The 12,821-nt window shown below is 46.1% G+C and overlaps 1 protein-coding gene across 1 annotated transcript in view; it reads right to left on the bottom strand.

The window, feature by feature from the left end:
• Nucleotides 1-12,821, bottom strand: part of SYT17 (synaptotagmin 17) — a 34,651-nt gene that overhangs the window by 15,687 nt on the left and 6,143 nt on the right. The window contains exons 4-5 of the mRNA XM_053957718.1: nucleotides 8,951-9,099; nucleotides 7,933-8,552 (exon numbers count right to left, since the gene is read on the bottom strand). Of these exons, the coding sequence (XP_053813693.1) occupies nucleotides 7,933-8,552; nucleotides 8,951-9,099 (769 nt within the window). The remainder of the gene's footprint in view (nucleotides 1-7,932; nucleotides 8,553-8,950; nucleotides 9,100-12,821) is intronic.

Genomic DNA, 12,821 nt, shown 5'->3' on the forward strand with positions numbered 1-12,821 from the left:
GGAAACACCCCAGGCAGGGATTGATCCAACTGCCCAGTGCCAGGTCCCGCAGGAGTGCAGAGCTAGTGCTTCATCCCTAATAGTCAAACAGCCCAAAAGCAGCCTAGGTCAGGTGTCAGAGCCCATTCCAAGAGGAAAAGGAGCTGCAGTGCTATTGCAATCATAACAAAAGGCTTAAATATCTTTACTGATGCCCCAAATATTAGATTACAGAAACCAGAGACTATGGGTAGACAGTAAAGTAAAAGGTTCTCAGAATAGCCACAGCCTGAACTGACCCAAAGAACCAGGTTCATCAGCAGATGGGCCAGCACACGAGGCACAGCACATGATGGCAAAGACATCAGTGGCTCAGGGAAACTGAGGCTGGGGCCGCTGGGAAACCCAACCAGAAAAAGCATCTGATTTCTTAACTCAAATTCCTTTTGTCACAGCAGCTTGTGGGTCAGCATTGTGACTCCAGAGCACCCACGCTCACATTTGCCACATGTATTTTCTTTTGTTGCTACAGTATTTCTGCCTCACCCAGAAGGCACCTCTCTTCCACCAACCTGGGCCAGCTCCCACATCACAGTGCTGTTCAATATATGATGTTTTAAGTTCTTTCCATCAAAAAGCCACTTCCCAACACACGCCTGACCCAATATGCACACAATACTCACATTCCTACATACACTGTGGTACCCTGTGGTGGCGCAACACAAGGATCCAAGTCTCAGATCCCAGGTGGTTTAAACACCATCTAATTGATTTAAACTATCATCTTTGATTTTGCCCAAAAATGCTCCTCTCAGGTCTGTGGCTGCAACAGCCTGCAGACATGTTTATCATCAAGAACAGTCAGTGATCTTTAATCCTATTACCAGGACAGGATGGAAGCATCACAGTGCCCACACCACCACACTCAAGAGGAGCCACACGAGGCACCTCCACCCCAGCTCATATAAACATTTTTAACAGACCCAGTCCTACTTCCACATGCATTCACTGCAGGTCAGGTTCCATTCAGGCTTAAATTGCTAGAAATTCAGGTGCATTTGGATAGTGCAAATCAGGAAACTGCTCAGTGATTTTATTACCTGCTGGGAGAGACAAACAGCTCCAGCTGCAAATACCAAACTTCATGCACAGCCAGGTGGCAGCTGGCATGGGGCAGTGATGTAGGGCCTTTCCAGTCACCTCAGGCTTAGAGTGCTGAAAATCTGCATTCAGATTTGGGAAAATTACTTGTGGAGCTGTCCAGTGATGGAACCTGTTGACCTTATCCAAGAACTGCAGGAAATAAGGCATTTCCCTGGAGCTCAGCGAGGGAAGGCAGATCTCTGTGCTTCCAATTCATTTGCATTTATGATCAATTTACCAAAAAAACAGCCCAATGTTGTACACTGACAGGGTCAGGCTGGATCTGTTACACCCACTTAGGCACTGGCAGGAGAACCACGTCCCATCACCCCTGCAGAGATGATGGAAGGAGCCACTACAGTGCAACCATCACACTGCTGCCCAACCCACCCAGCCTTCCACAGGTAAAGGCAGGACCTAATTTTCTCTAGGACCTAACCTAACAGGGATTTCAGCACCTCTAGAAAAATCCTTTTGGCTATCTAACTTAAATTTGAGTAAGGAGATATATAAAATGTTATATTCTATAAGTGTGGTCCACCAAAGACAGCAGGCAGACTATGAGCAGCTTTAATCAGTCTCAGATCAAGCCTGATCTCACAAATCTCACCTTCAGCACCTTCGTGCCCACATTAGTGCTAATTACTTTGAGGGGAGGAACAGAGCCCCTGCCCAAAGGCCATGGCAGGATGGGGGTGCTCAGAGGCAGCAGGGAAGGGCAGCCCCACTGCTGGCAGAGCAGCAGCAGCACCAGAAGGTGTTTTCAGAAGGAAGCCCAGATCCCTGGAGAGCTCACCTCCCCGGACAAGTGACTCAGCCTTTTCAAGGCACCCAATGCCAGCAGCCACCTGCCTCTGATGTTATAAATGCATTACCTCCAGCTCAGCCACGAGGATCTGGGAAACATGCTTCAAACGCTGCCCCAGCCTTAGGGGATGTCAAACACAGGAGGATGAATCAGTGGCTGGCTGCCACCACAGGCTGGCACTGCCCCTGCCGTGCCACACACGCTCACAGCCCTCTCCTGCGCTTCAGGCACCTGCCGTAATCAGCGAACAACAAATTCCCGGGCTGCTCCAAGAAGCAGGAGGCACAAGGCAGGAGGTTTCAGCTCCCCGTGCCTTTCCTGTGCCATGGCTCCCTTTGCTGCTGTGATAGCCTTGCTCACCCAGCTTGGAAACACGCTGTGCTGCCAGAACCAGCGACCCCGAGCCCAGAGACATCCTGTGGGGGCACAGAACATCACCACCCTTGTTCTGTCTCACACTGGGGCATCCCCAGAGCTCCGGCTCCTGTAGGGGCTGAGCTGAGAACAGGGGATGGAGTTCATGCACAAGAGCTGCCATCGGCACACCGAAGGGCAAGGAAGTGCCTGAATTTTGTGTTTCCTAGGTCTTTTCATCAGGAAACTACAGAGCTGTTGGTTTTGCCTTCAGTGTTTTGCTCCCAGCAGGCAGCGTGCAGAGGTGCCCCTCTATGCTAAGGCACCATTTCAGCTGCCATTATTATGCTGATGACGAGCTGATCCGTGCCGAGATCCCAGATGACCCTGGAAAAGCAATTTCCTGTTTGATGAGATGCCGGAGTGACACCAAGTCTGGGATGTCTGAGACTCTCCTGAAGGTCTGATTAACATTTCACTCCCGGCTGTATTACACTGCCAGGTTGGATTTGCAGCCTTGGGCTCGCCTGTGATCCAGAACCTTCTCCAGGTTACTGCCTGGGCTGAACCCAGAGTTTTTGAACCAGAATCTTTTCTGTTCTTTTCTGTCATATCTGAAACAAAGAGGCTCCTCCAAAGAAAGATGAGCTTTTAATTAATGCACATCTTGTTTGGACCAGGTAATTCCTTCCTCACAGCCCCCCCGACTGTTTCTTGTGCATTGCTACAACACCAGCAAAATTCTGCAGCTGAAACCCTTCCCAAACCAGAGCAGATGACATCAGCACTGACATCTATGCATCACTCCTAATGAAGTTTCAGATTGATTTTCCTCCTCAAGGTTATCTGTGTTGGTATCTCCAGGCACCTTAGAAAACTGATGGTTTAGAACAGTTTGCTCTAACAGGTTTTCTACAACATCCTGTGACACAGCCATTGTTTGGGGAAGGTTGAGCTATTAAGGACCAGAACCTGAGAAAAAATATCCTTACCACTGAATAGGAGCAGTGTTTCCTACATAACTGGCCCCAACTGGATGTATGATGAAGCGAGTCACAAAATCCCTTCTAAAGCCAAATTGTCTTTGCCTCAGTTTGAAAGGCCGTGAGAAAGCCTCTATTGTGCAAAAAGCTCTGGGAAGAAGATATCCTATGGAGAGGTCCTGCTCCTGGACCCCACCAGCCTCTCCTCTGTGCTCCTCCTCCACAAAATACACCCCCCAGCATCCCAGTTCTCTGCAGGAAGGGCAAGGAGTGAACAGCACTGAGGGGAAAGGATGAGGTGACCAAGAAGACAGATAAGGATAAAGAGAGAACAGTCAAGAAGAAAAATTTTTCAATGCTGGAGCTTTATAGACTCAAAAAGGAAAGGGGAAAAAAAACCACTGGAATGGAACTGAGGAAAAACAAACATACAGAGTGAAATAAAAGAAGATAGAACAACACAAGCCAAAATATGAAAACAAACCACAGATTAAGAGCTAAAAATGTTATCATGATGGACAAGCATCTATCACAGCATCCCATCAGAGTTCTAACTCCAGTGACCTGCAGGGTGGGGGTATCCTGCCCTCTGCCAGGCTTTGCCCAGGGCCACCTCCTCCGCTGGCCACAGGTAAACTTCCAGGGTGATTTAACATCCAGCTGGTGAGCAAACATGGCCCCATGCAACCACCTTGTACCATCCTGAACATCAGAACTGACATCTCATTCTAGAGCACTCATAGTATGAAGTTAAAAAAGCAAGTCCAATACACACTCCCTCTACTATAAAAATGGCTTAATTTGAGGGAAGAAGGAACTTCATGCTATTTTCCCACCATAACTAGGCACTTTTTTCTTTTACAGAATGATCTCCAAGCTCTCATTACTGCTGGTCTAAAACATTTATTCCTGCCCACTCAAATCTGCCAAAAGAGAAATGAATCATATGTCAATAAAACTTGGGGTCCTGAACATGTGCTTCAGAATTAGCTTTAGCAGCGAAATATGCGAATCTGAGCCCAGCTACAGCGAGGCCTGCCAACTTCATTCATGGTAATTAAGCAAAGCCACACACATTTCAGGGGATATTTAAGGAGTGCAGAGTGTTCCTATGGGGACTGGACTTAAGAGCCTTTCCATGAGCAGCTACTGTGTTTTAGAAAAGCAGTAATTACCCTGCAAGAGAAAGCCGCCCAGAACTACCAAGGATAAAGATTTTGGCAATACCTGCACTGACATTTTCCACAAGAAGTCCTCGTGCTTAGCTGCTGGCTCTGATGATGCATCGGGCAGCAGCTCTGCCGTGCCTCCGCTTTGGGCTCGATCCCCCTGAGCGCCGAGCGTGACCCACGCTCAGCAGGTGCCTCTGTGCAGGTACAGCCTCCTGCCCGAGGCTGGGCACCGAGCAGTTTGTAGCTCTGGCTCCTCAGGCTGAGAGGACAGCCTGCTGCTCAGCTGTGCTCGGGTTCTCTGGCCACCCACTGCTGACAGGGAGCAGGACAGTGCAGCACAGCACCTCCTTACACCACAGAAATGCTCTGCTTGCTCACTCACAGCAGCTCCATGAGCTGGCCATGAAGATATTCCTCCCCATCCACAGGCTAAGGAGCTGATCTGGGTCCAGCTCCCAGAGGAGCTGATCTGGGTCCAGCTCCCAGAGGAGCCAAGAGTTGCTGGCTGTAGAAGCTGGACCATGCCCCACCTGGGAGAAGCTCACTGTCCCTGCTGACACTGCATGCACCAAAGGATTCCTGGCTTTCCCCACCTTTTTCAGCTCACAGGTGCTGGCACAGCCCTGTACTAAGGCAGGCTCCAGCTCTGGGATGAGGGAACTCAGTGTGATGGTGGGACAAGGACTTGGCACCTGACTTTATCAGCACACTCTGTGTCAATGGCTTCCAGGTGGAGAGAACAAGTGCAAAGCACTGCTCATCTTAGCTCGTGTCATTTGGCCACTTTCTCTGCTCTTTCACAATGCCTGCCTCCCTCCCACTCCCACCAGTATGAAAAGAAAACTTCTCCACAGCTCCTGCCATCTGGATTCACTTTCCTCCATCTCTCTCCAGCTCATGATGTTTCTGTCTATAAATTCTATATATATAAAAAAAAAGAATCACATATTTTGTGTCTTTCATCTTCACATATCATGTCTATGACTGTCTGTGTTTCTCTCCTGTTACTGCTTTTCCAAGCACCTGCTTCAGCCTTTTCTCCTGTGGCTGTGGGGGTGCTGCCAGCTGCTGCTCTGTGTCACAGCCTCAGACTGGCAAATTTTCCTGACTAAAGATCAGAACTGCACCACAGTGATTTGTGGTGCTCTCCAGGATCCAAGGACACCTTCTGCAAAATAAAATGCAACTGCATGTAGATATTTATTTTTTTTCCCCTATCAGCATCTCTCAACACAAAGCACACTTCAGCAGGCTCAGGTTCAATCCAACAAGAAACTGATAAAGGCTGTCTGTCCCTCAGCTAATCAAGCAAAAAAGTGAGAAGTATAAAAAAAATTGTCAACATGTCAAATTTATCATTCTACAGGCAGAAGGTTCCAACTAGTACTAGAAAATCCCTCAGAAATTTCTAGCACAAACATCACTGTTATCGAAAGACATTAAAATGTATTTTTTCAAAGCAATAAGCTTTATTGTTTTACTTCTTCCAGGATTTATCTTAACCCTTTGATCAATTAATTTAATCACCACTAGGATGAAACATGCCTTACTCAACTTTAAAAATTTTATCATTGAGAAAATATGGGAAGATGATGCCAAACATCATTCCTTGGTGTCCTGTACAAACACTGTTGATCCCTTTGCAGTTGCAGTCTGCCAGCTGAGGTAAAACCAGCAAAAAGGTATGAAAGGATCACTTTACTGACCAGAGCATTGGAGGAATTTTTGCCTAAGTTTTTCCATATGATAGCAAGGGGATAAATCCAAAATGCTTTTAAGCCTGTGCATTCAAATGGAGTTTTGTCTTTTTCCTTCCCTTTATAAATACCAGAAATGCCAACTTCTGCATAAATAATTTATTTTGAATGCTGGTGAAGCAGACAGCACTGCTGAAAACAGCAGCAGCTTTCAATGAAACTTTGGAGAGGGGGAAAGGAAGAGCTGGCTCCGAGCTTGGCACATGAAGGCAGAGATGATCTTTTCTAATCAAGGTCTGTATTAGCTGTGGAATGAGTCCATGTTACTGATCAAGAGATGCAAAATACAGAGAAGTATTTATCATGTAAAAGTAGGGGGAGAAGCAAAACTGCATGGTGGAAACACAGGAGGATAATGGGATGCAAAGACATGCCCTACATAAACACACATTCAGGGACCCCATGGTTTTGACTTGTGCACAGCTTCCAAAACTTTCCTTTCTTGCCTGAACATTGTTGAAGCAAATCCCACAACACTCCTGTTTCAGGAAATCCAGCTGGTTCTCCTGCAGTCACCTGGAGCCCTGATCCTCCTCCCCTTCATGCAGTGCAGCAAGTCTGAGCAAGAGAAGAAAAGTGCTCCCAGCTCTCTGCACACACAGAGGGGGCAGAGCAGAGCCACAGCCCAGCTGGCTTCACTTCCAAAAACTGCTTGGGGTATTCCCCTTCCACAAGTGTCTGATGAGAAATTTCCACTCCAAATCAGACTCTTGAACCCACAGTAAAACAGCAATGAGGCCAATGATTTACTGCTCATTTCATCCAGTATCTCTGGCTATGGCACCCTTTTGTGAACACCTAAAAATCAAAGAAAAAGTGAACCATCCAACTGGGTTTAATTCAGCAAAGACTCCTTGGAAATTGCAATTTGTGAGCTGGGAAGGAACTGGGAAAGGCAAGCTTGTTACACCAATCTTGTGTTGTATTCCTGTCCTTAGTAAAACATTTGAGAGCTGTTCACACTATGTTCTTTTGGTTTTTCACAGGGTTCTGTGCCTCTGGCTATGTGGGTGATATCACTAATGCCAAGTTTGGTAGGTAACCACCATTCCTGGCTGCAAAGCTCAGATCCTTCCACAGAACAGCCCTTTCCTGAGAACAGAGGTGAAAGCACACAAGCCCTCTGATCTCCTCTTCCCATCCCACTGAATAGCTGAAATGCCCAAAATGCACACAACATCCCACTTGCATCAGACAAATATTTATGGCAAATTTAGTTCTTTCAGGGATCTGATGCAAACAAATCTACCACTCCTTTGCAGATTGTTGCTTATGCGTTATAGCACAGGTCTGGGTAGATTTCATCTTCTAACATGTTTTATTGAATCAAGTCATTACTGGCACCAGCAGGTCCCCTCATGTCCTCAGAGCACAGGGATGACCTGGGTGGGACAGTGCCACAGCACTCCTGAGAATGGATGCAGGTCACTGCAGTGACAAGAAACACCTTCCCAAAGGTGCAGACTTCCAGAGCAGCCTTGAGTTGTTCTCGTTTAAGCTCACATAGGATCTTTGCTCATGACTATGAAAGACAGCTTCTCTACCTCACACTGTTAGTTATAAAACCAGTCACAGGCCCACATAATCCCAACCCAGCAGATGCTGTGTTAACAAGATGACAATTACTAATTAGAAGCAGCATTACTTGCCAACAGGCAAAGGAATCACACATACACACACAAACCCCCCCAAAACAGCAAGAAAAACTGTGGCAATAATCTGATAAATTCTGTTACCTGAGAACTAGGCACAAGGGCTTTCCACCAGTGTCCACCTTTCACAAGGTCTACATCGCTCAAGGGCATTGACACCTTGCCAATTACACAATGGCGTGAGAATTTGTCAAAATCCACTACAGTTAAAAGCAGAGTTCTTCTCTGGGCTTCTAAAAAGGGGATTTCAAATGTGTACCTCTCCTCAAACACTGGGTTCTGTGTTTTGCGTTTCACTCCAGTCTGCTTGGAGTTCTTCTGATCAGGAAGGAGGCAGATCTTCACGTAGGGGTTGGAGTGAGCCATGTCTTGCCTTGAACCATCGTAGGAAATTGGAGGAGGCAGATCTTTAGCCTCAATGACTCGCACTATTAGATAATTATGCAACAGATCATACTGTGTGCTAAAATGCAGCATGCCCAGCTGGTACTTGGACAAGATCTCCTCATCTGTCAAGGAGTCCATGTCATCGCTATTTGAGTCAAGAGAGTACAGCCTTGGTTCAAATTTTCTAAAATAGTCATCTGGGGTGTAGGTTTTTCGCAGGATAGTTGGCTGCACTATTTCTTTCTTAGCTCCTATTATTCCAAACTCGATGGGTTTGATGTCAATTAGTGGAGAACTTGGCCTCCTCGACTCCAGACCTGAATGAGAGAAACACACAAATGTGATTGTTATAGAGTCCACTGAAGCAATGACAGGCGCAGCTATTCTGTGTCTGTGCAATGCCAGCACAGGCTCCACAGTGAGGCTTTTCCCCCTTGCCCTGCCAACAACTAACAGCACCCTCAGCCACGCTGAAGCCCAAGCTGGCCTGCACTTCTCTCTCCCTGTCCATCTGCACGTGCATTTACCATGCTCGTGCTTCAGCAAGAAAAACAGGGCTGGCCCCTTCCGCTGCGCTCCTGCAAAACAGGACGAGATTTTAATCCATGTGCCTTCAACTTGACTTGGTTCCCTGTCCAAAAGATGAAAGAGCAAGCACTACAGTTTGATTTCCTCCCCCACAAGAATTACATTAATGTTGGAAGGACGGCCTTACTCGAAATCCGCCGCGTGAGGCTGTAAGTGGACCGTGATGTATCCGAGGACGACCGCCTTCTGTCAGGGGAAACATCCTGCAGAGTGGGAGGCAGCTCACTGATTGTATTATCAGAGTCTCCATCTTTGTCCTCATTTTGGCTGCTTATCCTGTTGTAATGAGAGACCTTTGGATGATTCAACCCAGTACAAGGAGTATATACAGAATAACAACGTGTTCTGGCATTCTGGGTGCTCGTCCCTCGGTGCTGTGGGCTATCTCCTGATCAGTCTGGCAAGCAAAAGGCTGAGCACCTGACTTCAGATCTATGCAAAAAACAGATTCTTCACCTTTCTGCCTGTCTTTCAAACAGTTTTATCAGTACTAGAGCATGACACAGGCCACGAAGGCACATATAACTCAGATGTTGATCAGAAATATTATACTTCTCTCTAAGGAAAAAAAAAAAAAAAATCAAACCAAAACCCCACAAACCACAAACCTTAAACAGTAGCTTCCTGCTGTAATTCACAGCTACACTTTGGAAGCACAGACCTCACTAGGAAGGAACCAGCACAGAAAATCACCATGCTCAGGTATCCCAAATCTACCACACACCTCCTGGTAAAACATTGCAGGTTTGCCAGTGAAGTTTCAAAACTTGATCTGACAGGCACAATGAATTATTTGCTATTTATTGGCATGCCTTTTTTTAATACTTGGATGCTTTTTATCCACTTCTATAAACCAGATGTGGTTCTCAGCAGACAATAATTGTGGTGCCCAGAGATCTGGGTGGGAGCAGGGGATTTGGCAGGATCTAAATGACAAGGCAAGTTTTGTAGCATCTTGGAGAAGACTCCACAGAAGGCTGGCATCATAGAGAAGTCCACATATATACATTTAAACAAATTGAAAGGGGAGTTACATGTAACACAAGTTCTTTTTATATAAAACAACATTCTGGTTAAAAACTCCAACAAGTCCCAGCTTCAGTGGCTCCTGAAAGAAGTGAGGATCTCCCAACTTTGACTGAAAGCAGGGCAGGAGCAGACAGTAACAACTGCAGGAGAAAAAGTCTGCAGCTGTGTGCTCAGAGGGGAGTGCTGCTGATGGAAAAAGGAATCACACAATGGGTCCATGACATGTGGTGCATCCTGCAAAACAGCCAGGCCACCAGACAGAAAATAGCAGCAGATCACAGGGAAAGCATCAGCACAAAATGAGCAAAGCAAAGGGGAATTCTGTGTGAATTTTGCTTCCAAGCCACCCTTTCTATGTGCACAACTCAGCTGGGTATAAATGAAATATATTGAATCATTTTCATCAGTAACCAATGACTGGAGCAGAGCAATTGATATATTCTGCAAAAAGCAATAAACTTGCACAAAAGCCCAACAAGCACTAAGAAAACAAACCAACCCCCCAAACCAACTGGAAATTCTTATCCAAGCCACAAAGTTCACAGCAGGATCCATGCAAATCTCACCAAGTCAGACTCACACAACTCATCCACACTAAAAAACAAATCCTGTTAATAATCAAAACCCAGCCCTCTGCTAAAAGGGGCGTACAATATTTGCACAGCTCTGCAGCCCATTAAAGGCAGTCCAAACCATACAGTTTGATATATAATCAGTACTTGGGACACAAATAGCTTTTTCATGCCTAAATGCAGGTCCACACAATCACAGGTGGCATTTGGATATGCCTGTGTTTGAGAAGCAAATGCACAGAACAAGGCAGGGTGAAAGGGAATCAGGAAGAGAGGCATTAAGGATGTTCTACAATGGGTAAACGTAATAGTGAGTTAATAACATACAGATGACCTTTAGTAAGGAAATTGCTACTGAGCCACAATAATTTTTCCTCAAATAAACTTTGGCTCTGGTTTAAGCAGCTCTGTTTCTGTTTAATCTGAACCTTTGGAAAGAGGAGTCGTGTCCTGATTTCAATTCAGTCTCACAGTGTGCACTGTTTATCTTCGGGGTTTGTAGAATATTCCATAACAAGCAGCTTAAACATCCACCCTCATTCCCAGGCCATTTCTGCAAGGCCCAGGATGGAAGTGCTCCTCATGAAATAACAAAATGTTACCATGCACTCAGGTCACTGCAACTGGACTCATTGCAGGAAGGTTTGGTTGTTTGTTTTTTTTTTTTTTTCCCTAAGCTGCCACTGCCAAAAAATCAGAAAGTGAGAAAAATCCATATTCTCCCAAGAGGAAGGGCTTAAACTTGCAGCTTTATCATCCACTCCTGAATTTCCAGGACAATGAAGTGTCTCAGAGCTGCCAAAGGGAAAACCTAGGGCCAAAATATAAAGGATGGGTCATTAACCATGGGCATTTATATGTTTGCTCATTCACCAATGAGGACCATAAAAACAATTTTCCCCTGGGGAGTGGGTAGGAAGGTGAGGAAGGCACAAATTGCATTCTGCATCACACCAGTGTCTCAGGCCCATGAAGAATAGGCAAGATGGAAAGACCTCAGCTGAAAACATAGATCTATTTTTAAAACACTTTCAGGCTGCAAGCAAGGAATACAATAAATTGATTTGTTCCCAAATTCAATGCACGCATCTAAATGTAAAATAAGGTGATGTCAAACCTGTTTTTCATTGTAGGGGTTTCCACAAAACCCCCCTCTCCAAAAATAAGACAGAGAGAAAAAAAGGGGGGTTCAGCTGGTATACACAGATCTCTGAGGACTTAAAAACATTAAAAACCTTATTCTAAGAACAAATCCAAATTCTTACTCTGAGTAACTAACTCCTCTAACTCCAGAGATCATTCCCTACATCCAAAAATGCATATACAGATATAAAAATACAAGATCAACACAGTGAAAACAGAATTCTTCTTTGATTTCTGAATTCTGAGTCAACATGGGATTATTTCCACCTTAAACATGCACACAAAAAGCTTGGGTCTCCTATTTGTCAGCAAACAAAATACACCAAATCTCACTCCTGCCTTTTACTTTTCATCTTCCAGACCCTTGTTCCTCCACAGGCTCATTTTCTCCCCCTCTCCTCTCAATCACATCTCTTTAGGGAAAAGCAGAGGACCTATCTCCCCTCATCTTAAGTCAGTCCTCCTCACTTTATTTTTGTGCTCCCTCACCATTTTCCAGCAAAATCCCCCCGGAAGCACAAAGCATTATGACATTGCCTGGCACCACTCTGGGTCCACGCCAGCTCAAGAGGAGCCCACGGCATTTTCAAGCAAGCAAAGCCTCATCTCCAGCTTAGACATCAATGTGTGTCAACACTTGGAGATCACAGGTCTGCCACAGGAGAGGGTCACTTCAGTGACCCTGAGGCACGGCAGCATCCAGGTCTCCCGGCAAAGCAAAGGACTTGTGTCCTGTGTCCTCCTCCTTGGTGCCTGCTGCCCCTCTCAGGCTTCACCTCTGGGAACTCACCTTCTGTCAGCACAGAGCAGAACAGGGAGACCCTGACTGCACCAAACCACCTGGAGCTGGAGGGAAAGATGGAAAAATGGCCTGGGCTGGGGTCACAGGGACCCCTCCCAGGGCTGTGAGCATCTGTGGATGAAGCATGAAGTGCAACAGGGTTGAAGAACTGGGTTGTTTTTCACCAAAGAGTGTCATCCTCTGCTTTTGGCCATTCCATGAAGTTATCATAGGGCGTTCGGATGGAGCAGGACCAGGGAGAAACAATACAGGCTGGAGAGAGCATTCTACGAGTCCAAAGGTCTCCATGGTCTCAGCCCGTGGCAAAGTCCAGCTCATCTGCAAAGCCACCATACATCTGAGATTTGAGATAATAAGAACAGGGCTTCAGCACTCACATCAGCCCTTTAGCCAGACAGAAGAATCCAAGAGTCAAAAACTACACCCGGTACAACCACTCCACACCCCAAAAC

This window comes from Vidua chalybeata, chromosome 16 (genome assembly GCF_026979565.1).
Source record: "Vidua chalybeata isolate OUT-0048 chromosome 16, bVidCha1 merged haplotype, whole genome shotgun sequence".
Lineage (NCBI taxonomy): Eukaryota > Metazoa > Chordata > Aves > Passeriformes > Viduidae > Vidua > Vidua chalybeata.